The 26,371-nt window shown below is 43.6% G+C and overlaps 1 protein-coding gene and 1 non-coding gene across 2 annotated transcripts in view; one reads left to right on the top strand and one right to left on the bottom strand.

Moving 5' to 3' along the window:
• Positions 1-1,901: 1,901 nt before the first annotated feature.
• Positions 1,902-26,371, bottom strand: part of Cd101 (CD101 molecule) — a 33,441-nt gene continuing 8,971 nt past the window's right edge. The window contains exons 2-9 of the mRNA XM_027940251.2: positions 25,986-26,366; positions 24,112-24,528; positions 22,174-22,560; positions 18,029-18,406; positions 16,941-17,345; positions 13,291-13,701; positions 10,150-10,545; positions 1,902-2,431 (exon numbers count right to left, since the gene is read on the bottom strand). Coding sequence (XP_027796052.2) covers positions 2,190-2,431; positions 10,150-10,545; positions 13,291-13,701; positions 16,941-17,345; positions 18,029-18,406; positions 22,174-22,560; positions 24,112-24,528; positions 25,986-26,366 — 3,017 coding nt within the window. The 3' untranslated portion in view covers positions 1,902-2,189. The remainder of the gene's footprint in view (positions 2,432-10,149; positions 10,546-13,290; positions 13,702-16,940; positions 17,346-18,028; positions 18,407-22,173; positions 22,561-24,111; positions 24,529-25,985; positions 26,367-26,371) is intronic.
• Positions 4,955-5,027, top strand: Trnaa-ggc (transfer RNA alanine (anticodon GGC)). Its single transcript has one exon. It is a non-coding gene; the product is annotated as a tRNA-Ala (tRNA).

The following is a 26,371-nucleotide window of genomic DNA, read 5'->3' as shown; positions in this document are numbered from 1 at the left end:
TTGAACATTAAAGTTTGAACATTAAACTGGAAAGAGGTTTCATGTAAAATATTTGTTGAATTGGATCAAAGCAAATTTTATTCTAGAATTTCAAAAGTTAAAAAAAAAGGAAGTAGAAGGTAACTTTGGGGTTTTAGTTGCCTGACAACTCACTATGGGACAATAGTGTGATGTAGCTTCTAAGAAAATCTAGGTCCCATTTATGACAGAGAGCATCTGCAGAAACAAGGCAACGCTCTCAGGGGCACAAGGCCATGTTTGAATCATCACTTGGGCCCTGTGTGCCTGTTACAGTGGCTGGCAAGCTGCAAGGGCTTGCTGGGAATCCTTCCCTGGCTTAGTGCTCAGTTTGATAGTGCAGTCTCTCTCTGTGCAAGCCCTGTGCTGAGTTCACTGTGCTGGGTTCAAATGTGAAGGAATGGTATTTGGGCCAAGAAAGCTGTATCCAGGTGAAGAGAGGTGGGACAGAGGAAGGGGGCAGATGGGCAGATCCACTGTCTATTCTGTGATTCTCTGGCTGGGGCTCAATTGTACTTTCTTTCCTTCCCAAATCCCAATTAAAATACAAGTTTCTGGGGGAAAAAATGCAGGGAAAGGGTTCATCAGACTTTCTAAGAAGTCTTTATTTCTGTTTTGTTTTCAGTAAAAATATGCTCCCTCACCTGGGAGAGAAGTAGTAAAAGTATTGACACGTTTAAGAAAATATTTGGAGTATTTCAAATGAGGCTAAAAAAGGAGATGAATTTAAGAAACCTGCAGGTCTAGAGTAAAGGTTCTCATAGCCACCCATAATCTGCTTGCAAAGGAGCAAAGGAACTAATTAAATTTGGAGAGGATCACACGCCTGATAAAATAATTAAAAATAAATTGCTCTCCTTGGAAATGCAAATTGCTAAGCCATAAAGCAACCCTGTTGGTCACATTGACAATAAATAGACGTATTTTCTCAGGTCTTTTAGGTGGCATTGATTGATTTCCAATTCTGGATAAAACAGGGCCTGAGCAGCTTTTGAAACAAAGGTGAGGAGACCCCAGGCCTGAGGGGGACAGCCTTTGAAAGCCTCAAGCCTTAAATGCCCCCCCACCTTTGGAATTTTCCAGGCAGAGATTAGGGGATCCCCAGGAATCAGACTTGACCTGCTGCTTGCCTTGAGAACATAGGAGGACCTAGTGGCACTGCTGACCCCTCCTCCTCCACACGTTACCACAATGTTTTCCTGCTGCCCAGAATTGTCAGGTCATGGGAAAGATGCCCTGGAGCCAATGGATGGGTCCTTTGGTGGGGGAAGAAGGGGAGCCGGCCTTGGGGGCCTAAGTGTAGCACTACTGCATGAAACAGAAAAAGCTTTTTCTCAGCAATGACTTAGTAAATGTTATGGCATAAAAGCAAACACCCTCCCCCTTTCCTCCCCAAATCCTCAAGCTACAAAATGTTTTATAGAACCAGTATTGATTCACCTACTCTTAAGCTCTTGAGTAGGCATTTGCAGATGGGATAGGGGGAAAAAATTTGGATTTCTGGTCTAGAAAGATGTTACATTCTGGTTGGGAGGCAGTCTTTAGGTAAATGAATGAATGTTCCCAATTCTTTCTGCCTTGCTGACGTTGGGCTCTTTCCTGTACCTCTTATCTGGAAGAAAGAGATTACCTCAAGCCAATGTTAACTGGGCTACCAGTGTTTCCAGGAAATTAGTAATGAAGAGAAGACCCAAGAAGAGGGAGAGGGGAAGGGAAAGGGCAAGGAAGGGTTGGACCCACCCAGGACTCCACCATCAGGGCTCATCTGACCCTCCAATCTGTGTGAGGGAGGCACTTCTCTACCTACAACCTCTAGGGGGCGTGGTCAGGGAGAGCCTGAGTAATGATGATGCTATCTGCGTCTGAAAGTTGCAAGGGGTAAATAACCTGGCACCATATAGTTTTAATTTCTTTCTCCATTACTGCTAAGGTTGTTGAACATTTTTTTCATGTATTTGTTGACCATTTTTATTTCTTCTTTGAAAAAAACAAAAAATGTATATTTAAGAAAAAAAAAAAGTGCTCATTAAATGTTCCCTCTGATTCCCAGGCAACTTGCCCAAGGCCACAGCTGTAGGGAAGGACAGGACCAGGATTTGTTCACACCCAGGTAAGTTCACTTCAAAAGTCCCCATGTGCTCCTTCCACCAGATGCAGGTGCCTCTCAGGAGTCAGTTGTCTTCATCTTCCTCTTGGTGCTTCCTCCTATCTGTGGTCCAGCCTTCAGCTCCATTCAGACCCACCCAAAGAGACTTGTCTTTCTGCGCTCTGAGACTCAGCTGCGACAGCTTTTTGGCCTTCCAGGATAAGCAGAGGAGGGAAATGAGCAGAAGAACAAACATGACCAAGGGACAGATGACAAGAAAGTAGAGTAAAGGTGTCGAGGAGCAGATCCGGGAAGGAAACGTGGTCTCTGCAATGAAAGGGAGGAAAATACAGAGAACGTCATTCTCCCACCTATCTGGACTAACCAGTCATGCACATTTCTCAATTTAATGTTACAGGCAAATATATGTAAACACAAAGGGGCCAAGTGACATGTGGGAGCCCAGGACAGGGTGCTTGCTGGGAGAGGCCTCTGGAATACACAGCTCTGCTCACCTAATGTTCGCAACTCCCCCTTGCCCAGCAATTTCCAACCACTGGAGTTTCCAATGACCTACTTAAAACTACCAGCACAAACCAAAGACAAAACAAAAAGAAAAAGAAAACCTCTCCTTTAATCTTCCTTCCTCAGAAAAGATATCTATAATTCAGCCCTCGTTCTCAACTATGTTGCCAGCCCTGAATTTTTAACTGAGCTATTCCCACTGCTGCTTCTGAAACACATACCACACTGCACTGTCCTCGTAAACATCTGAGCCTACAGAGAGAAGCACTTCCCTCCCTGATCCATACCTGGCCTCCAAGCAGAACCCTCTTGGGCTCCTTTTCTGGGCTGCTCAATTGTCCCTCCCTGTACCTAATTCTCCAGGTCCTTCCTGCCTAGCCAGATCACTCTTCCTTTCCTGGTGCTCCTACCTGGCCTTGGGCACAGGTCTCTGCTTATTCCCCTCTCACACAGCCCTTTGTTTAGACCTCTTTCCTCCCCTTTAACCCATCTCTTTGTTTTATTACAGCTATCGAGTACATCTGATAGTGTCATGTGTTTCTACACCCCCTACAGTGCCTAGGACACATGTTCAATGACTTCTGCTGATCTGAATTAAATCAGGTTGACTGCAACCACCCAGGCCAAAGATACTATATAAAGTCTTGCTGAAGTATGTGATCCTCCCGCAGCTGCAGTCCACAGGGAAGCACCATCAGCAGACAGACACGTGGAGCACGCACAAGCAGCCTCAGAGTGGCTCCTGGCCGCTCGCTGGGTCAAGGGAGCAAAGAGGAGAGGATTGCAAACACCACAGGTTCCAGCAAATGATGCCCTGAGCTACAACCGGTCAAAAGACCACGTTTACAGACTCTTGAAGCAGAAAGTCATAGGCTTAAAGACATACCGACCACTAATTATAGCCTACCAACTGCATTTATTTATGACATGATATTTGAAATCAGGGCCGTTCAGAAAAAATCGCATGCTATCAATAGCTGTGCTTTTCTTGGAAAATTGTAACGACATAAGCAATCTCTTCTTCAAAGGTTAAGCTATAGGATTCATAGAATTATAGACTCTTCGAGATGAAAACAGGTTTATAGGTCATTATGACCCATCTCCTGCTGTAAGAATTCCATTTTGGGCATTGCTAATGCATTTTACATGTTGAAAAAAATTGAGAAAGAATCTGGACATTTGCTCAAGTGCTGTATTGTGTGTTCCTTGAAGGTAAGGCCTGTGTCTTATGAGTCTTTTTATCTTGTGCAGCACTTTATCCACAGGACCTCAATGGAGCCTAATGAATGCAGTATTGTATGAATGCATTTCACAAGGGAACAAGGGGCAGCCGCCATTGTATTATGAAAAGTAAGGATCCTCCTGAACTTGAGGCTGGCAGCTCTGAATGGGCTGGCAAAGAGCTGCAGGGGTTTGTGGCCGGGATTTTTTCTGGTCTCACTTGCATTCGCCATGCTATTTTTTTTTTTTTTCCCTTTTGGAAGGATGAGCAATGGCAGTGCCAGATTTTGAATTCTTTACCATCTCCTCTCCACATTCTACCAGCTCCTCTCCTAAATGATCCAGCTTGATTACAGTTATTGTCCCAGGTCTCATCTGAGCACACTGAAGCCATGGTTAAAAGGAAGCATAGATAATGCTGAAAGAGAATGGAGCCGGGACTAGGTGCAGAGGTCACTGGCCATGGGCATTCATGCAGAGTAATGAATGAGCACCTACTATATTTCAGAGAGCTGGGTTCAAATCATTATGCTTCAACTTACTGGAAGTTACTTATTAGTTTCCTCATCAGACAAACAGGGATAATAATAATGTCTAGAGTTATGATGTGATAATGCACAATACAACATTTAACAATGCTTAATAGCATTTGTTGACTCAGAAAACAATCAATATTAGTTAGAGTGCTACTGAGAAAGCTGAGAAAAATTGCAGACAACTTACTCTCAAAAGACTATATAGAGGGTTCCTGTTGCTTCCTCATTCAGGCATCACATGTGCCATAGTTTGGATCTGGAATGTCCCCCAAAAGCTAATGTGTTAAAGACTTGGTCCTTAGCTTGGCACTACTAGAAGCTGGTACAACCTTTAAGAGGGGGATCTATTGGAAGATCTTAGGTCACTGTGGGTAAACCCTCAAAGAGGATCGTGGGACACCAGTCTCTTCCTTTTTCTTTGCTTCTTGGATGCTATGAGGTGAGCAGCTTTCTCTGCTGCACACTCCTGCCATAATGTACTGCCTCTCACAGGTCCAAAACAGTGGACCAACTGATTATGAACTGAAATCTCCAAAACTATGAATCAAGAGAAAACTTTCTTGGGGCTGGGAATGTGGCTCAGTGGTAGAGTGTCTGCCTGGCATGCACAAGGCCCTGGGTTCAACCCCCAGCACCACACACACAAAAAAGATAAACAAAGGTTTATCTGAGGTATTTTGTCACAGAGATGGAAAGCCAGTTAACATGACAGTCTTGGCCAAGTTCTTCTACCAGCTAAATTCTCTTCGATCTCATCCTTTGCCCCAAACCTGGGCAACCTTCAGCTAAAAGGCTCTGGCTTCCTTTCTAGTCACGGGAGGCCGAGAATTTGAGGTGGGAGTTGGCTGTACCAAGTCTCACAGTTGCTAAGATGGTGGTGTGATGATGGTGAGTGAGATGGGGCTGGCACATGGGTGGTGGGAAAAAGAAATCTGGTACTGAACTTCTTTGCCCCTGGGACTGTAATCTTCTGCATGAAGGGACTGCCAGAGGCCTTGATGGTCTTAATGGGGAGGAGGATGCTCTGCTTAGAGCAATCTGCTATCAAAGGACGGCAAAGTGCACTCCTCACAGCGCTGAATTAGCCAGCAGCTACCAACTGTCAGCTCCAGTGCTTCTAAATTACCTCTCCTGGGAGGGCAGTGTTTTCTCTGGATCCCACATCACCATTTCCCACCATCTGCCTCTCACCCATATTTGGATTAGAATTGGTGACACTCAAAACCATCAGGGTTTGGCATTTTGAATCAATCAAAGTGTCCAATGCTCAAAGTACAAGCCCTGCAAAACAGAGCCAAAAAATTTAATGAGAACACTTTATCATGAGGCTTAGTTTATAACTTGCTCCTCCCACAGCCACAGGGAGCCTCCTTTTGGATACTATCTCAGAAACACTGACTTCTGAGAAGTGTAGGATGATAAGGGGGCTCCCAATTCCTCTCCACCCCTCAATCCAAAACTTGGGCAATTGGCTATACCACACATGCAAGAGTGGTTCCTGCCAAGAAATAAAAGTGGGGGAAGGCCTTCTGACATCAGGTGCATCTCAGAATCAGTAACGCCCTGTCAGCATTCCATTTCAACTTAATGGAAGACTTGCTCATTCTTTGATCAAGCATGTGTTGAGTGCTATGTGCCAGGCCTCATTGAAGGCAGGGGTGAGAGGTAAACAAATGACATGACCTCTCCAGGAACATCAGTGTGGTAGGATGTGTGTCTCCTTTAAGAATCCACCTTCTCAATAAATCCTCACCCCAAAAGAGCTGGGAAATGGCTACAAGTACTACACTACTAAAATAATCCAGTCCCCAGAAAGCCTTACAACCTGGCCTATCAATTAATCCAGACCATTCTTCAAAAAATAAAGACCTTCATATGTAGGGCCTAAGGATGAGGCAAACAGACTCAGGCAGCTGTAAGCCCTGTCCTGGCTTGGCCATTGGTAAGGAAGTAAGATGGAGAAGAAAAGGTAAGGTCCGTTCTCCCAGGGAATGCCTCTTAATTATTCTGCCTTCACTGGAGTTCCCTGCTCCACGACTCTAATGTGTAAAACTAACCCAACCCGGGGTGCCCATAGAGGGGGTGGAAAGCCACTGAGAAGTGACAATTAGCAGTATATTATATGTGACCCGGGTACTTTTTAACACATGGAACTGGTACTCTCCAGGAATGGGATTGTGACTCAGTAAGTATCTGAGCATCTCTTGCATGCCAGATGGAGCCAGATGGGGACAAGACACCCATAGTCTTTGTCTGCTCAGAGGGTCAGTCTAGCAGTGGTGGTGGGTGAATGTGGTCGTGATGACTAAGAGAGCAAGGTGAGTCACGGTGACAGCAGCAGCTCAGTTGGTGGGTGAAAGATTAGAGGTTGACCAGGGAAGAAGGTGTGGAGGGGGCCGTGAGGCACTACCAGTGCCGGGTGTCAGCCGTGTCTAGTCTCTTCTGCACTTTGCCTTCTTCCTCTCTACAGTGTGAATGTGCTCAAGTTCCTACCATCTTTGAAGCAACACAGAAATAAAGCAGAACGAAAATGCTCTCCCTGACACCTCTTGCTATGTTTGTGGTCTTCTCTCTTTCCCGTTATAGCTCTTGAGAGAATCATCTGTACTTGATGGGCTGCTTGCTCATTTCTAGACCAGTGCAATCTGACTTCTCTCTTTACTGTTCTGCAATTGTCCTCCTATCTTGTCAAATCCATGGAAACGCCATTCTTAGCTAAGATTTCTTTGCACTGTCCAGCACGTTGTCTCTCCCTTCCCTCTTGATGCCCTCTCTGTCCTGGGTTTCTGTGATAGCACTGAATTCCAATTTTCCTCCTACTTCCCAGCCATCACAGTCAATCTCCTCCTTCACAGTCTGCTTCTCTGTTCTCCTGATCAATAGTGATATGTCTCAGGGACCCATCTCTGAGCATCATCGGTTATAAATTAATAGCCCCTAATGTACAACTCTGCTGCATATTCCATTTAGAAGCCCCCATGACTATCAGACATATTATTTTTGATAATTCACACGTAATCCAAACTCAATGCCAGCTCCATTTACTCAAAATTGAACTAATCTCCCCCTATAAACCTTGCTCCTGTGTTACCTTGCTTGGTCAATGACATCACTGTTCACCTAAGCCAGCATCCAAATAGTCATCCTCGATTTTCCCCTTCCACTCATTGCCCACATATATCTAATCAGTATCTAAATCCTGAAGATTAGGCCTCCTAATGCCTCATGCTGTCCTTCTCTCAGTCTCACTGGCACTGCCTTAATTCATCTTGTCTCATCGGGTTCCTACAATTTCAGATGATTCTCCCTGCTCTGTCTGCCTTTGCTCCAATTGATCAGAAATACTACTGCCAGTGGGAACTTTCTATAAAATGCAGATCTGATGATGTCACTTCCCTCTTTGGACTTTTTCAGCAACACCCCATAACTGCACGATAAAGTGCCCTTCCTTAGCTTCAGACACCAGATGTACCCAAGATCTGTGCCTTCCTCATCTCACTGGTCTCAGCTGTCACCATTGTAGCACAGTCCTTATACCTAGGGGACCCTCCCAGATCTCCTTCCTACCCTGCCCTCACCTAGCTCAGTTGTTCCTTTAGCACCCTGAGAATGCTTCTTCAACAACACCTGTCATGTTGGACTTGACTTCCCACTCTGGACTCCAAGTCCTGTATATACCTCGTAATATACATTTTTTTGTATTCTCAGAACCTCATGTAAATTTAATTATTGAACAAATGAAATTATTTTGTCAGGGGATGTAGCTCAGTGGTAGAGCACTTGCCTAGCATGCGTGAGGCCCTGGGTTCCATCCCTAGCATCACAAAAGAAAAAGAACTTGTCACATAGGTGTACATACAACTATGTATATATGTGCATATATGAATTATATACATACATGTGTGTAACATGTTTGGAGGCATAAGAGGAAAAGGAGTTAGCATTTGTTTAGCACCTGTAATGTGCCAGGGATTATACTGGGTACTTTAAAACACATTTACATTTTGATCTTCATTTTACAAGAAAGCTGAAGCTCACAGAAGTCACGTACCTATGGTATGATTTCATGGCTCATAGGTGGCAGAGCTGTGATCTGAGCCCAGGCTTATCTGACTTCAACCCCTGGGAACTTTTCATCACCCAGACTGTCTCCCCAACCACCAGAGAGGAACAGTGAGGCGGAGGATTCAAGGTGCTATATTATAAGGATTTCCTTGAGAATCCTTGACATTAGTCACGCTGAAAATCCTCAGTTGGTCATGGCACAGGCTTTTGAGCTTTTTCAGTTGTGAAGAATATAAATACCACTCAATTTTTAATGTTTCCTTTCCAGAGTTTGTCTTTTTAAAACTTTACACCTGTTTTACAAGGATTCCACTGAGATTAACAACATATATATGCTATGAAGGATCTCAACTGCCCCAGAGGAGCTGTGCTTTCTAGTCACAGAATATGTACTTTTTACTGTTATTATCTATTTATTCTACTGAAAAAATTGCTGATTCTACAAAGCCTTAGAATTCCAGTGGGAAAACATGTATGGAATGTGCTCAGGGGTGGTGGGACCTCCTATAAATGTTGGAACAAAGGGCTAATAAGAAAAAAAGTTCTATCTGGACATTTGAGGAAAAAAAAATCTGAAGAAGGGACAGGGGTTGAGGATGATGGAGCCCTGGAAGCAATCACATCACTTTGACTTCCACTTTAGAGCCCGGCTGTGGCTGAGATGCAACTGTCCTAATTCTGAGAGTTGCCTTATGTTCTCGATAGCAACTTTCTCTCCTACAGAGCATCACTAAAGCAGCTTTACCTTATTGATCATTTCCATTTATCCTCCCTGGTGTGGGGTCCCCATCTATACCTCTACTTCTCCAATGGCCCTTTCCCATGCTAAGTTTATTTCACAGTTCACCTCTCACCTGCTTCTTGAACCTCACTGGAAAGAAGTGGCTAAGAGAATGAGCTGCACATGTTGTACCCAGCCATCGAACACCAGCGTCTAGTTTTTATTATGAACACATGCTTAATAAGTGACTATCATATGCTGAACTGTACTAGGTTGTGCATAGAAAATGGTCAGTCCCTGACCAAGGGTTTTTGAGTGGCTGCCCTCCTTTCTGGAACCTGTAAATAAGTTCTATAGGGCACACTTTCTTCCTTGATGCCTTTCAAGGGACAACAAGAAGGAGCACACCAAATGACCATTGCTACAGTTTGGGTCTGAAAGTGTTCCCCAAGTGTCCGTGTAGTGAAGGCCCCTCCAGCTTGGTGCTCTTGGGAGGGGGTGGAGCCTTTAGGAGGTGGAGCCTAGTAGGAGGTCTTTAGGTTACTGGCAGTGTGCCAAAGGGGAGAGTGGGACAATAGTTCCTTTATCATTTTCTCTTTCACTTCCTGGTCACTAGATGAGCAGTTTTGCTCTGCCATATGCTCCTGCCATGATGTACCACTATAGACCCAAAGCATCTGATCATCTGACTAAAATCTCTAAAGCTTTAGGCCAAGTTATACCTTTCCTCTTTATAAGTTGGTTATCTCAGGTCTTTGTTACAGTAATGAAAAGCGTTAACATGACCTTCATGATCAAAGTCCCAGTGGTTTGTTACCACTGAGAGTTATTAATGAGAGATAGTGAAGTCATCTTCTTTAGGAAATCTGAGAAATGCCTTCAGCCTGAAGGAGGAGCAAGACAGCTGGGAGAGAAAGCACAAATGGAGAGCCAAATATTCTCAGGACACCAGCCCACAGAAGATCAACCCCTGTTACCTGAAGGCAGCACCCTGAACACTATTTGCTGCGACTCATCCGATGCTTGGCTGACCCACTTGCCTGGGTGACCATAAAGTTGCCATTCGGCCACCCTGCACCAGTACATGCCGGCGTCCTCCATCTCCACTGCATGAAGCTTCAGGACAAAGTCTGTAGGGGAAGCACGGGCACAGTGCAGTTGCCCCCTGCGCCCCTCTTCTCCATACTCCAGCAAGCCATCGTGGTGCAGGTGCACCAGCATCTGGCTCCCCGTGTCTCCTCTGCTCCTGAACCACGTCACAGAGTACAGGGAGGCCTCGCTGCCCCCGCTCTCCAGGCTGCAGCTGAGGGCCACCTCCCTGTGCTCGGTAGCATTTTCCGTGTGGTGAACTTTGGAGACTTGAACCTTACTTCCTAGAGGACGAAAGGGCAATAGGTTAGAGAAGAACACAGACTTCTAGGTTGGATGCCTCCTCTGGAAAATCCCAGTTTTTGCTGGAAGGATCCTATCTGGTATTCTTTAGACACCAGACTCATTCTTCACCTTTAATATTTTTCCTTGATCTCTGCCCTTTCCTTCACAATTGCGGGAACATTCTCGGGCGTGAATCAAGCCAACCACTTCCCTTCTTATTCCTGCCGCTAGCCTGGTGGACCCTGCTACGGAAAGCCACCCGGCTGCCGCCAGGCCCTTATGGCTGCTGCTTTCACTTCCCCTTGGTCAACATCTGACGCAAATTCCCAGAGGGGCTATTCAAAGCTGCCAGCTCCCCTTCAAATTGCCTGGCACACCATTAGCCCTCATTCTCAGCAAACTGCCTTCCTCTGAAACACCCAGGAATCACTCAGGTATAGACACAGAGAGAAGAGGCCATTTGAGAGACCGATATTTTGATACAAGTGGTAGGATACCACCCAAGGGAGCTATTTAAGTTATTTGATTAGACTATGGTTTAAAAAGATTTTGATGTTTTTCTCTCCCTTCCCACTCACCAGCAGGTAAGGATTAGGAATGATATAATTACAAAACTAATATTAATCAAGAAATTATAGTGTGCGTTACATTTTCAACTCCCCTCTCAATGCACTTATTAAGCTATTTAAAGAACAACTTTGTCTGATATCAGACACTTGTAACTGTCTTTGCTCTCCCCTTTCCTACATGGAAAAGCATGTAAAATATTAGTTTATGTGAAACTGTTTCCTCGCTGACTCCCTAATTGATTACAATCTGACTTCCAGTTCCATCACTACACTTGTGGTGGGGCCCAGTTTCCCAGCTCAGGGGACCCTCCAGTGTTTTTCTGTTCTCTCTGTGGTTTTATCACTAAAATCTATTTTCTTCAAAAATATTTTTCTTCCTTGGCCTCAGAGAAAATTTTCTTCCAACAAGGCTGACTGTCCTTCTGAATATCTTTTTTGTTTTGTTTTATTTTTTGTTTTTAGCTTTGTCTTGGTTTTCTTTTTTTGATATTGTGAATTGAACCCAGGGGTGCTCTACCACTGAGTTACATCTCCAGCTCTTTTTATTTTTTATTTTGAGACAAGTTCTTGCTAAGTTGCTGAGGCTGGCCTTGAAGTTTCGGTCCTCCTGCCTCAAGCCTCCAAATCATTGGGATCACAGGCATGCACCCCTGCACCTGGCCTTCTCAATATCTTTTCTTGAGGTTCTTCTTTAATTTATTTTCCTAAGCCAGGATGCATAATGGCAACCCACAATCACACCTAACCAGCAAACAGGCTTTATTTGACACTTTCAGTATTTTAAAAGAATTTGAATAGTTGTAAATGTTCTCAAACTGGGAGATATCAAAAAAGACTGTGGAAATTTTTTTATATACTAAAAAGTCTAACGACACTGACCCCACATTTCCACACAGAAAGTACTGGCTCAAGACAAGAGGTGTCTGCCTCCTTGAAAGGAGCATACACACACTGTTCAGATTTGGACCAGGACATCTGGGAGGCAGTGATGTCAGTCACACAGATTCCAAATGCAGAAAAATGTCTGAGTCTTGTGGGTTGGCAGAGAGGAGAAGTGCAACTGGGGCAGGCTGAGGTTGAAGGTTTCTGGGGTAACCAAGTAGAAACGTACAGCTGGCAGCTGGGTCTAAAGGCCCAGAGCTCGGGAGATCAGGGCTAAGCATAAAGGCTTAGAGTTATCACCCTGAGGTGGCAATTAGAACCAGGGCAGTTTAGAAAGTTCTGAGGAAAGCAGAGAATAAGAAGCAAAAGGGCCCAGAGTGTATCCCTGAGGAACTCTCATGCTTAGCAGGGAGAGGAAGAGGGGCCCAAAGAAGGAGACAGGGAGCCAGAGCAGCAGGAAGAAATCCTGCTACCAAGCTATCCCCTGCTGCTCCCACAGACTGTGAGCTCCTTAAGAGCTGTGCTTTACTTATCTTTTCTTTCCCATTGCTTAATCTATAGTAACCTTCGATTTTAGTCTTATTTTTGATGTTACCTCGAGAATAGTCTTTTGAGCACCCAGTTAGCTTGACTTATCTGCATTATGCTATATGGATCTGGTCAAGTTCCCAAACTTTAGCTGTGACATTCATTTTAATCAACAAGTGGAGGTGACCTAACCAATGCCAAGAGAGCCAATCAAGCCTGTCCACAGTTATACAGCAACACTCTTAGACCAGTGTAAATGGATGGAACTTCCATTACATTTTTAAAGATCTCCTGAGGAAGAGGAGATTCCCTCAGCCAGCCATTCCAACAGTTAACTACTCTTATTTGCCTTATGTTTAGGCAGCCAAATGTTGAAAAGCAATTTCTCCACACATCCCCATAGAGTTGTACAGTTTCTGTTCACAGTGGGAGAAATATGCTTTGCATTACTCTTTCTCTGCCAAATTACAGTAGAGCCCCACTGGAGTGACACAGCTTGTTATTATAGAGATCTGGAGATACGATGCCCTGGGTAGCTGCATAGACCAGGCTGCCAGGCTGATAAGCAAACCAATCGCAGGGATCTTGTTCCTGTCTGAGCTCCTCAAAACCTCAGACTGCCTTAAGTGACCTCCCCTGGCAGACACTATTCCTATGACTTTAGGTCATATTTCTACTTCCACATAATCATTTCATAGAAGAACTGCCTAAGAGAAGGTGGCAATCTTACAGAAAGACATGCGTCAACACATTCACAAGAATTACCTGTGGGCCTGAGCTTCAGTTCTGTTAGTCCTGACTTCTTTCCTCCCAGCTTCTTCCAGGTACCATCTGTAGACAAGAGCCATTCCTCCACAGCACAGTAATATCTGCCCTGATCACTGTCTTCCACACTTAGAATATGTAGCTGAAACAAGTCTTGGGAAACTTTCTCCATATGAAATTTTTGTTTTTTCTGTGGGGTATGAAATTCATTCCCATATTTTACAACACTGGTTTGGTCCATCTCCAGGATCCTGAGCCAGGATGCATTAGAAGAAATGGGAGAAAAATACCAAATAATTGCTAACTGAAGTTTTCCAATGGTCCGAGATAAGATGTTACATTCTATATTGGTGTTGGAGATGATGGAGATCTCTTGGGATTGATTCCTTGAGTTCACTTTTAGCTTGCTCTCTGCATGAAAAGAGTGAAAACAGTTACTTTGCTAGAAAACAGAATTTTCAGGTAGAAGGGATATTAGAAGTCAATGAGGCCAACCCTCCTGTGACCGTCATATGTGAGAATTCCCTCTCAGCGGCCACATGACCTGCTCATTCAGCCTTTGAACAATTCTCCAATGATGCAGATCATTCCATCTGGGAACAACTATGCCACTGGAGAATTCTGTCTGATATCAACTTGAGTTTTCTCTCTTTGTAACTTGCACCCACTGGTCCTAATTCTTCCCTTACTGGGTGGGGAAGGGAAGTATCATATAGAAAAGCTCATTCTCTTTCCAACATGATGATGCTTTAGTGTTTCAGCACAGACACCCCTTCTACAGCATTTTGTGTTTCAAATTAAAGAAAGCGGCATTCCTAATGCTCTGTGTGCTTGCTATCCAGAGTATTTCTGGTTTCACAATTTGTCAAAGTCTAGTTATTGCTGCCTTCAAACACGGGTAAACAAAAGGAAATTGTGCAGCCACTCCACTGCGAAGCATCCAATAATATGGAGTCCATCTCCTTTAACCTCTCCTTTCTGCTTTGTCAGAAAGATGCATGATAAACTTCTTTTCAAATCTTATTTTAACTGATGTCACTGAGCCTACTTTTATAACTGCTTGTTGATGTTGCCAGTCCCTGTTATGGTTTGGATGTTAGGTGTCTCCCAAAAGCTCATGTGTGAGACAATGCAAGATGGTTCAGAGGAGAAATGACTGGGATATGACAGCCTTAACCCAATCAAGTGAATCAATCACCTGACGGGATTAATTGAGTGGTAACTGAAGGCAGATAGGGTGTGGGCATTGGGGGGTGTATATATTTTGGAGTATATATTTTGTATTTGGTGAGTGGAGTCTCTCCCTCTCTGCTTTCTGATCATCATGTGAGCTGCTTCCCTCCACCACACTCTTCCACCACAATATTCTGCCTCACCTCAAGCCCTAAGGAATAGAGCCAGCTGTCTATAGACTGTCTATAGACTAAGACCTATGAAACTGAAACCAAATAAACTTCTCCTCTAAAATTGTTCTTGTTAGGTCTTTTGGTCAAAGCAATGAAAAAGATGATTAAAACGACCCCTTTACTCTGTTTCACCAAACATTTATTTATCACATACTGTATGGCATGCAAAACTATTCCAGGTTCTATGGGTACTGCTCCTTGGTGGCTCACTTTTAGAGAGAAAGGGACAAATACAGGGACAGAGGGTTATAGATCATAGCAGGTGTTACCTATGTGGGAAGTACTCAAAGTATCAGAACATCCAGGAGCCCACCTAACCCACATGTAGGAGTGAGGGGAGACTTTTTGGAGGAGACCACTGTGAGCTAAGTCTTAAGGGTTTACAGGAATGATCCTGATGATGAAAAGGCAAAGGAATTCCACATAAAAAAGCAACTTGAATGAAGAAAATTTAAAATGAGAGAGAACATGGATTATTGAGGAACTGCAAGTAATTTGGTATGACTTGAGCTCAAATCCAAGATGGAAAGTAAAAGGAGATGATGCTGAGAACACATAAATGTCTTTTATTATAAAGGACCTTGCATGTCACGCCATGAGAATTTGAACATGTGGAGGGCATAGAGGATTGTGAATGACTCAGGTTTCCAAATTGGGCCACTGGTAGGTGGTGGGGACACAGGGCACAATGTGGAAGGAGTAGCTTCAGATGATAGTGGTGAGTTTATGTTTTGACACAGTGAGTGTAGACATGGCTTGGAGGCAATTAGGTGTGAGTCTGGAGATCAGAAGAGAACTCTTTCAGGATAGCGGACTTGGGAGTTGTCAACATATAGGTATAATTATAGGTAGGGTTGAATCTAACTCCAGAGAAAGTGTAGCATCATGGGAAGAGAGTAATCCAAAGGAAGAATTGTCTTTAAAGAATAAATCGGTGGAGGAGGAAAACCGTGTAAAAGAAATTGGTAAGGAACAGTCAGTGTTAGGAAAGAAAGGAAGAAAATCTTCTGTCATAGGAACAAGAAAAAAAGAAGTTTCAAGAAAAAAGGTTTTGGGCAACAGTAAAGGAAGGCATGATTTAATAAACAAGAAGATCATTACTTTTATGGAGAGTATTGCTCAACAGCAGAAAGAACATGACAGCTACTGTGTTTGAGCATCTGCTTGGTATATCAGGCACTGTGCTAGGCACATTATATATGTCACCACATTTAAGTTGCACATGAGCAAATTAGAGAAGAGGAAACTAAAACTTGGACTGATTAAGTGACTTGTCTGAAGCCAAGCTTTTATCTAGTGCTTGTCAGATCTAAATTCTTTGTCCTAAGACAATGCGAATAATAAGGAGAAGATACACAACATAACAGAATTTTTTCCAGGTTGTGTCTTACCTTTAACCTCTGTTTTATCAGCAATTGATGAGGTGGATTATATTTCACTGTAATCATAAATTCTTTGACTCATATATGTTTTTAAAATATTTTGTTTTAGTTGTAGTTGGACACATACTTTTATTTCATTTTTATTTTTATGTGCTGAGGATCGAAGATCCACACATGCTAGGCGAGTGCTCTGCCTTTGAGATACAACCCCAGCCCCTTGACTCATACATGAATACATTAAAAAGAAGTAGATCAGTGATGTTGTTGTTGTTGTTTTTTCCCCAGTGCTGGAGGTTGAACCCAGAGCCTCACACATGCCGGACTAATGCTCTACCACTGAGCTACATCCCCAGCCCAGATCAGGGTATTATAATGGAATTTACATGGTCCCTACCACTAGGAAAGACATTCCAAACATTTAATAACTGCTAGGACATGGGAAGAGACCTACCAAAAAGATTGCCTCTCTTCTGGAGCTTAGCCCTCCAGGTCCCTGCTATGGTAGGCAGTACCCTTTAGTTTCTGGGAGGGAGAAACTTTTGGGCAGTTGGGGAAAGAGCCCAGAGCAGTGGTTATCAACTGGTGTGGAGTAGTTCAGTGATTTGACAGCCAAAATGGCCACCCTGTGCATATTAACTTAATGTCCTCTTATTTTAGGTAAGTTGGATAAATACACATAAAGAACCCTGTCCCCATATCTGTACTGTATAAGTAAGAACCCTATGTTGGGGTAGCGCTCAACATATGGTTCTCACTTATACAGTGCAAATATGGGGACAGGGTTCTTTATGTGTATTTCTCCAACTTACCTAAAATGAGAGGAATTTTTTAAAAGCAGAGATTAATTTCAAGTGTCACTTACCTGGTAAAGTGACCACTATCCTCAATGGGTGAGAGACGGCAGAAGCCCTGGCTGGGCTATTTGTGGGTAGGGAATTTCTGTCATAAACTTCCACTTCACACTCATACTTTCCTGTCTCTTCCTCAGAGGCATCATGGATTAGGAGTTGAGAATGAAATGAAGACTGTGAAACCTTCGTCTTCTTTTGGAACTGGGACAGGGAATCCCCCCATTCGATAATGCCATTGTGAGTGACTCGAATTAGCTGATGAAAGGCTTGAGACCCATCTGGCTGGAACCGCCACCTCATAGTGAGAGGCAGTCTGAGGTCAGAGTAGTCAGCCCCCGCTATGCAGGACAGGTCAAAGGTGTCCCCTAACTTCACTTGTGGCTGACGGCTCAGCAGATTAACTTGTAAACTTGAGTCTGCAGACAGAAAAGTGAAACACAATTTCTAATATGTTTACCAAGTCAAAGAGCAGATCTTTCAAGCTTTTTAGTGCCATCTTCACACGGGACTGTGCACCCATCCATTCATTCCGAGGGCTGTGCATTTGGGGGTAGAAGCTGATTCACAGTTCAGTCTGTCCTGAAGGCTGATCTATTTTCCCAAGCTGACCTACCACTGTTCTCAGCCCTGACAACAAACAGGCAGGGTTTCTCCAGTCTGCCGCTTGGACAGCTGCTGCCGGGTGGGTGGAGCACTAGGGCCCCTGTGGTCTGGCCTTCTTCCTCCCACCCCCTCACCCTGCTCCTGGGGGAAGGGTCAGTCTCTCTTGCCCATGCCAGAAGAGACTCCAGTAGGCCAGGCCTGCAGCTGTCATAAACCAGAAGGTGTAAGGTTCGGGGCACTCTCAGGTCGACTCCAAATCATAGGACTTTCTTTTTAACCATGAACAACAACTTATGAGTTGCACTCTAAAGATAATCCTTGTAAAGATAAATAAATTTTAGAGGTTAACTGACAGACCTGGTAGCCCGAGACTGTGCTCTGTGTTCCTGAGGTACACATTTGCTTCCTGGGGGACTCAGAATGATACCCAACCAGATTGCACCTCAGAATAAGGGACTGATGTACAAGTTCAGAAAAGGGTTTCTTGGGCACTTACTCAGAGATCTGACGGTGACTGAAATCTTGTGAGTCCAGTGCCGACCTCTGGCCGGGTTCTGGGCCCCTTCGGACACTCTGCACTCATACACACCGCTGTCCGAGACAGTGCTGGAGGCGATCTCCAGCTGGAAGGTGGCCCAGTCCAACTTCGCCAGCCTCGTGTTGCCATGGTAGCCGGGGTCCCCAGAGGAGACACCCAACTTCACAGTGCCATCCTGCGCCATGCCAGCCACAAGCTTGGGCTGGGTCTGGTCCTGTGGGATGTGCCACCAGGTCACGGATAGAGGACTCTCAACCCCATCGGTCTTGCAGAGAAGGGCAAGCGCCTCTCCTTCCCACACAGCTTGCTGTCTGGTAGATATGACCACGCTTCTTGCTGTGGATTACAGATTTAAGAAGAAAAAAGTGTTTCAAGTAAACAAAAATATTTTCTAAGATGCAGAGAAATCTCATGACTGAGGACTTGACTAGCTTGAGACAAATCAGATTGGGCTGTTTCTTCACTTTCAGGAAAAATGTCTGCTAAACCTTAAAAAGGCAAACAAATCAGCAGAAAGACTATCAGGAGAACCTACTTACACTCAAACAATTTCTAGTTTGCACATATTTTAAAAATCATTTTGTTAAATCAGCCTTTCCTAAAGAATAGGTAGTTGGGCAAACATCCAATAATATTTTGTTAGATTAATTAGGGTGGGTGTATGAGCCTGAAAATAATGAAGCTGTTCTCATTTAAATTTTTAGTTTTTCAGAATTTAGCCTTCAGAATTCAAAATGATCTTTTTCTTGCTATGTATCCTTCCCTAATCAGCCCTAATTAGTTTAGGATGTGTCTTATACAGAACAAAACATTGTTAATTAGATCCTGCTCATAATACTGTCATAAAAATAATTACTTGGGGGAAAATTATATGCATACATATGTATGTGTGTGTGTGTGTGTGTGTGTGTGTGTGTGTATATATATATATATATATATATATATATATATATATATATATAAATCTATCTATCTATCATCTGTTGTAAATGGGGAACCTGCTTATGTCCAAATTATGGTGTAAGATGACAAATGTAAGGCCAGCGCCCCATGGGAAATTCAAGATATGTAGAAATGCAGACTTGGATTCGACAACTGCTTATTGTGCAAGGTCTCATCCTGGTTGCTTTGTGGGCAATGCAGAGATACATGAGGGATACATCAGGAGCTCCTGCATCCTAGGCAGCTGGCACCAAGTTTAAGACCAAGACCCCTGGAGTCAGAATTACCCTGGGCAACACATTTGACCTCTCTGAGCCTTAGTTTTCTTTCCCATAGAAATGAGGGTAGTAATAGCACCCACCTCATTGCATCTTGAGAAGATTGAGCAAAGGGCACACATGGAGGGCTGAGGCCAGCTGGCTAGGGAAAGTACTTGGTAAAGTTTAGCTATTTGCTTTAGTGTTTAATAAGAGGCACTGGGAAAAGCAGAGGTAGTTCAAAGCAAAAAAGAAAAACAAAATAGAATTAGCATTAGACATCTAAGGAGGAACTAAATGAATCTGCAAATTGCTTTTCCCTAAGGAGGAAGGACTTCAGTCTTTAGCTGCTTTATGAACACATATGAATAAGTTATAAAGGCAAAAAAAGGTTAGTGTCCATAAATAGGTTAAAAAAATAATGACAAACCTCCTTCTAAATTTTGGATATTGGAGGTATGATTATGCTTTAATTTTTTTTTCAATATAAAAATGATTCAATGACTCACAATAGAAATTTAGAAATTAGAGGGGAAATTATTACTCATACTCTCATCACTTTAACATAACCAATATGACTAGATTAAACTAACATCACTTTTTTTAATTAAGTTTTTTTTTAATTCATTGTGGTCATTAGTGCCTTATAGGAAGAAACAATAAATTTACTAAGGGTGTGTAAGTTACACATTCACAGTGATAGTGGATGCCCCCTTCTGTTTAAAATATTCATAGAATGATAAAACTCTGCTCATACTTCAAACAATAGTTTGAGTTTCAAAACAGAATGTTAAATAAGATCCTTAATAAATATGCTAATAAGTTTTCCTATCGCTACACATTAGGCCCAGCTTGGACTCCAGTCTATGCAAAGAATTATTTTTAGCTTTGGAAGATAACCCCACTGATAGGATTATGAGCTGCAGACCACGAAGCACACCATTGGATCTTTTTGGCACAAATTTCCACATACTGGGCTTAAGAAAGGTTGCTGACATGTTCCAGGGAGGTTGAGAAACACAAAGGAGAGATTTAGCTCTGTGTGAATATATAAACCTGCCTACATTGTTTTTCTGAATCCTAGAAAGTTAGACCAAATGTTTAGAGTGAAAACGACACCAACACCCTTCCTGGCCTATCACTCCAGACTGGAGTTTGTGCATCTTCATTCCTAGCCAGTGGGGAGATGGAGAAGAACACAAAAGGGAAATTTATCTATCCTTGGAAATGCCTCTAATGAGCAAGTGCAACAAGAATAGCTTTATCCTTAGTTTCATTCTTTAAATTTTTTTTTTTAATTTTGTTTTGCTTTTTGGCAATTATTCTTTCTAGACTTTGAACTTAACACTCAGCCCAGAGAATCCTAAAATCAGTTGTGAATTTGTCTGTTTTCACTCCACACAAAGAGCACTGATTATTCAAACATGTTTAAGGTCAGCCAAACTTCACAAAGCAAAAGCAAACTGAGTGGCTATCTTAGTCTGTTTTGTGTTGCTTTAACAAAATACCTGAGGCTGGGTAACTTAAAAAGTAAATAGGTTTATTGTGCTCAAGGTCAGCTGGTAATTGGAGGGTCCAATCAGCATGGTGCTGGCTTCCTGGCAAGGGCCCTCTGGCTGCATCGGAACACAGCAGAGAAGCAGAAAGGGAAGTAGAGGGGGAGTGGATGGGGAGGTCTCACTTTATAACAATCCACTCTCCCAAAATAACATCAATGTGCTCACAAGGGTGGCCCCTGTGATTTCATTACTTCAACACTGCCACACTGGGGGCCAAACTTTCAGCACATGAACCATTGGTTTATAGGACAAACCATATCACATCAATGGCAGTGCCTTTCCCTGTTTCACACATCCGGACACTCAGACAGACATCTCACCACATAACACCAAAGGGCAGGGAACTGAGACTGTCACCCTCATTTTCCTCTTCATTTCTCGAGTGAGTCAGAATTATGAGTAAGTATGATTCCCGACAGCAGGTTCCTGTAACAGGGGACTAATAGAAGGCCCCTGAAAGATATCAGCCCAGACTCAAGGTCAGTTAATGTGGTTGTTTATTCCCAAGAAAGAGGGATACAGCAGCCAGTAGCTAGCCCTTTGCTCTTTATTATTATTATTATTATTATTATTATTATTATTATCATCATTTAGTTTTGGATGAAACTTTCTTTAATTTATTTATTTATATGTGGTGCTGAGGATCAAACCCAGTGCCTCACACATGCTAGGCAAGCGCTCCACCACTGAGCCACAGCCCAGCCTGCCCTTTACTCTTAACCCACTCATCTCTGCCTTGCCCCTCCCACGCACACACAAGTACACACAAAGACAGAGGGCTTCATTAATACAGCTTTTCAAGAGAAACTCAATTATAAAAATAAGCACTAACAAGTCAGGCATACTGGTGCATGCCTATACTCCTAGCTATTTGGGAACCTGAGGCAGAAGGCAGGAGGATCACAAGCATCAAAACCAACTTGAGCAACTTAGTTAGACCCTGTCTAAAAATAAACTTTCAAAAGACCTGGAGATGTAGCTCAGTGGTAGAACACTTGCCTAGCTAGCATGCACGAGACCCTGGGCTGAATCTCCAGTACTATCAAAGAAAAAAGAACAGATGGAAAATAAATAGAATCAAAGAATCTAAAGCAGCCAGAAGGGACTTGACCATGTAATTGTGTGCCATCATTTTACAGAGGAAGAAGCTGAGATTTCGAGAAATAAAGAAGTGTGTCCATAGTCAGGGCCCACTTAATGGCTCAGAAATGGGATCCAAAGATTTCCTGTTTCCTTTTTTTGGCTCCACTTCACCTCCAGCATGGTCTGATTGGCATCCAACTCTAAGGGAAGACCTCCACTATGCCCATGAAGGGGGGGCCTGCCCAGTCCTGACTTCACATACCTGCTGGCTCCCTCAGGCGCACGTGGCTGACTGGTGACTGCTCCCTCTGCAGCACCTGCCAGGAGCCGGTCGGAGCTCTCACCACCTCTGCCACTGCACAGCTGTAGTCGCCTTCATCCTCTGGGCCCGCAGAGAAGATCTTGAGAGAGAAAGCCTTAGGGTTCATCTTGGAAACCTGGAGCCCTCCTTGACTCGCTCTGTCTTTGTAGCCCATCCTCAGGTCCAGGACTCCACTGGCATCAATGCTGGCAATTTCTGTCCCATTGAGGAACCAAAAGCCCTGAAGCTGTGGGTCCCGCACACTGCCCACCACCAGGCAGGCCAGCTCCAAGGGCTTCCCTTCGGCAGACGTGCTCTCAGTTGTAATGCTGACTTTAAAATCTCTCCCTGCCAACAAAAGCAAGGCAGGTATTTAGAAGGCCCACTGCATCTGTCCTGTCTGAACCAGAGGTGAGACCCCAGTACAGATACCACGGAGACTGCATTTTATGTGGTGGTTCAGCTCTACAGTTCAGGTAAGCTCCTCAAGGCCTCCCAAAGTTTCTAGAGTAAAACATGCCCATGACTATTCCTTAAGTCAGGAACAAAACAAAACAAACAAACAAAAAAACAGCACACATGATTTTCTGAATGCAACCCTAGGAAGCAAGAAGTATGCACAGATATATAAAGTATATAGTTAAGTATGCATTTTAAATTAAAAAATAAAATCGTTTTGATATGTGGGATTATTGTAAATGATGATGTCTTTCTCTCTCACTCTCTCTTTTCATTTGGGCACTGGGGATTGAACCCAGGGCCTCATGCATGCTGAGTAGGCACAGTACCACTGAGCTACACCCCAGCTCTTATTTCTTTCTCTCTTTTTTTGGTCCAGAATATCCAGTGGAATTTTCCTAAGTTGAAAGTGTAAATGATGTGGTTCCATAGGACTCACTGAGATACCTGAGGCCAACAGGACCATTTTATAACGGAAGGGAATAATATGCTTCTTAAAAAAGAAAGAGCACTTCAATGACCCACCATTGGAGCAATACTTTTAGCAATGGATATATACGGTTTTAGCAACTCCCTTCTATTGGATCAAAGCCTCCATAGAGAGACCAGAAAACAGACAAGGTTCTTCTGCCTAGTTTGACAAAAAATGTCAATGGATCACGAGGCGTGATGCCATTCCAACATGGACAGGGGTTCAAGTGGAAGGAAATTTTAGCACTGACAGAGACAAGGTGTCCTGTTGGAAACTGGAACTCCATTGAGGCCAGGCTGTGGTGGTTGGTGGGCTTTGGAGAGAGACTGGTTTGCCTTTGAATGACAGCCCCTGCGCTAACCAGCTGGGTGACCTCAGAGAAGTACTAGCATTGGCTTCAGGTTCCTCATTTTTAAAATGGGAGTTGACTCCTTACCTCATAGGGTGAATTGTAGGACTCAGTTAAATAATGTAGATAATGTGCTTACAAAGTGCCTGGCAAAAATGGTACCAAAACCATGGCTATCTTGTGGAATCAATCTAACTTTTGTGGGATATTTTTTGGAGGAGTGGGTACTAGATTTGGAACTCAGGAGCACTCTAGCATTGAGCCTTTTTTATTTTTCAGTTTGAGACAGGGCCTCACTAAGTTGCTCAAGCTGGCCTCAACTTTTGATCCTCCTGCCTTAGCCTCCCAAGTTGCTGGGATTACAGGCATGTGGCACCATGCCTGGCTCAATCTAACCACGTAAGATGCCTTGTCCCATATAGAATCTCCTATGAACAAAGCCAAAATGAGCATCCTTCTTTTTAGTTATGCTGCCTAGATGACAAAACCAAAACTGGTTCAAATTTTCTAGCTAAGCAATTTACAGTCTACCTAAGATTAAAAAAAAAAAAAAAATAGAAAGATGTTCGATAAATACTCAGTCCTAGTGAATTCACGTATTTCCTGAGATGATAATTACCTGCTGGCTGGACCCTCAGAGTTGTTTGATCTGTCTTCTTTTTCGTGATGAATGTCCAGGTTTCATCTGGATCCTGGATCCACTCGGCTGCTTCACAGAACAGTTTGCCTTGATCTGAGGGCTGGAGATGGCCTATGGACAGTCTGAAGGTGGCAGTCCCAAGCTTGTGGAGCTGCACATCACCAGCTGCAAACCTCTTTGCATATGAGGGCCCAGGGGTCAATACAAAATCTCTGGAGAGAGAAATAATGCTGGTGGCTTGGCTCCTTCCTCCTTCCTGCATCAGGTACCAGGTGATGGAGAGATGAGTATGTTGAGCTGTGGCTTTGGATGCCTCACAGGTAAGTTCTAGAGGCTCACCTTCCTCCTTACTGAGAGTCTGGGAACTCATGGTGGCAGAGAGGGTATCTGGAATGACTAGAAACAAAGGAATGATGATAACCTGACAGACCCATACTTGTCCAATTAGCCTCTGGAGGTGGAGAGGGTGCATCTTCTGGGTTGGTTTCTTACTAGCCCTAGGCTTTCCCTCTTGCCAATGGGAACATTGGCATTTGTGTTTCTATGGAACTTAACAAAGCAAATATCTCAGTGCCGTATGGACCCTGGCTTTGTGTCATTAGCATAAGCTGTAACCAATTTAGCTACTCCACATAGAAAGCTTATAGGGGAAAACCAACCGATAGCTACCAGACCTAGATTTTGACCCTGATTGTCCATCCAACTCCATGAACTTGGGCACAACACAATAGTTCTCTGGGCCTTAACCTGCTTCTTGTGAAATAAAAATTCTGAAATCTCTGCTATGAGTTATCATTCACAGCTAAAAGGCAATCCTTATCTAAGTTTCTGTAACTCTCCTACTACCTTACCATTTTCTTCTTCCTCAAATGAAATTGAACAGCGGAAACTCGTGTGAAGGCAACTCTTAGACCAGTCATTTAATATGGTTGAGCATCTTACTCGATGCAACCATTGTGGTAGGAGCTGAGATGAGCATTCTCTTTTTGAGAAGCTCAGAATGTGGTGGGAAAGGTGGGTACACAGAGCTAGTCGCCTCGTAACTAGGTGGGTGGTAAAGACAGTGGTGTGAATTGAGCATGGAGAAGAATGACGGTGGGGGCACTGCCTGAGGCAGTCTACATGGTGCCATGGAAGAGGTAATAACACTGCCTCCTGAAGTAAATGTAGGAGTTTGCTAAGCTAAAAATGTGCTGGTATTGGGCTGGAGTTGTGGCTCAGTGGTAGCGCACTTGCCTGGCATGCATGAGGCACTGGGTTCGATTCTCGGCACCACATATAAATAAATAAAATAAAGGTCCATCAACAACTTTAAAAAAAAAAAAAAAAAAAAAAAAAATATATATATATATATATATATATATACACATATATAAAGGTGCTGGTATTTCAGGCAAAAGTTTAGAGGATCCTCTCCCGATGGGTGAATGTGTTGGAGAATAGTCATTTGGGAATAGTCATTTCCAAGCTATGGACAGATCACCTGTGATATTAATACCAGATCTCTTACCAATTTACTGTTCTACCTCCAAGAAGAGATAACATGGGTGGGGGACCCTCAAAGATCTGTGGAATGCTGTTGCTATTACTAACCTATGTATACCTATGGGTGAGGCTTCAGGAAGGCCTTGCACTGTCTAAATCTTCATGACACAGAAGACTGGGAAAACTGAATTGATGATTTTTAAGAATAAGAGATACCTATTTGCAACAAATCTCCAAACTATCTGAGGGTGGGGACTTTTTTTTCCACAGCAAACAGAACAAAATAAAGTCTGTCACATTGCAAGGCCTGTGGTGGCAAAGACTGGCTTCCCCGGGGGCTGGCTAGCAGAAGTGGACAAACAGCTTACCAGTTAGGTTGGTCTTCGCACTGTAACTTCCATAGTATTTTTCATCAGTGTTTGGAGTGTGACACTCATACTCGCCAGCGTCCTTCATCTGGAGCTTTGAGATGTGCAACAGGACTGAGTTGTCCTGCAACCTCTCCACATAGATGTCCTTGTTTCGTACCCGCTGAGCGTACATTGCGTAAGAGAAGGTGTCATCCTTGGTGCTAATGATCTGGACTTCCCTGGTCGGGGCTGTCAGCAGGTAAACAGACCACTGGAAATGCTGCAGGGAAGGTCCCTGATGGCCAGTGACATTGCAGTCAATGCTGACTGGGTAACCTGCAGCTCTATACAGCGGTCCTTTTTGAACGGTTACTTCCCTCTGGCCGACGCTGAGCTTAGCTTGC

This window comes from Marmota flaviventris, chromosome 10 (assembly GCF_047511675.1).
Source record: "Marmota flaviventris isolate mMarFla1 chromosome 10, mMarFla1.hap1, whole genome shotgun sequence".
NCBI lineage: Eukaryota > Metazoa > Chordata > Mammalia > Rodentia > Sciuridae > Marmota > Marmota flaviventris.
Note: the sequence above shows the minus strand (reverse complement) of the source record. Positions and strands in the feature narration are given on the sequence as shown.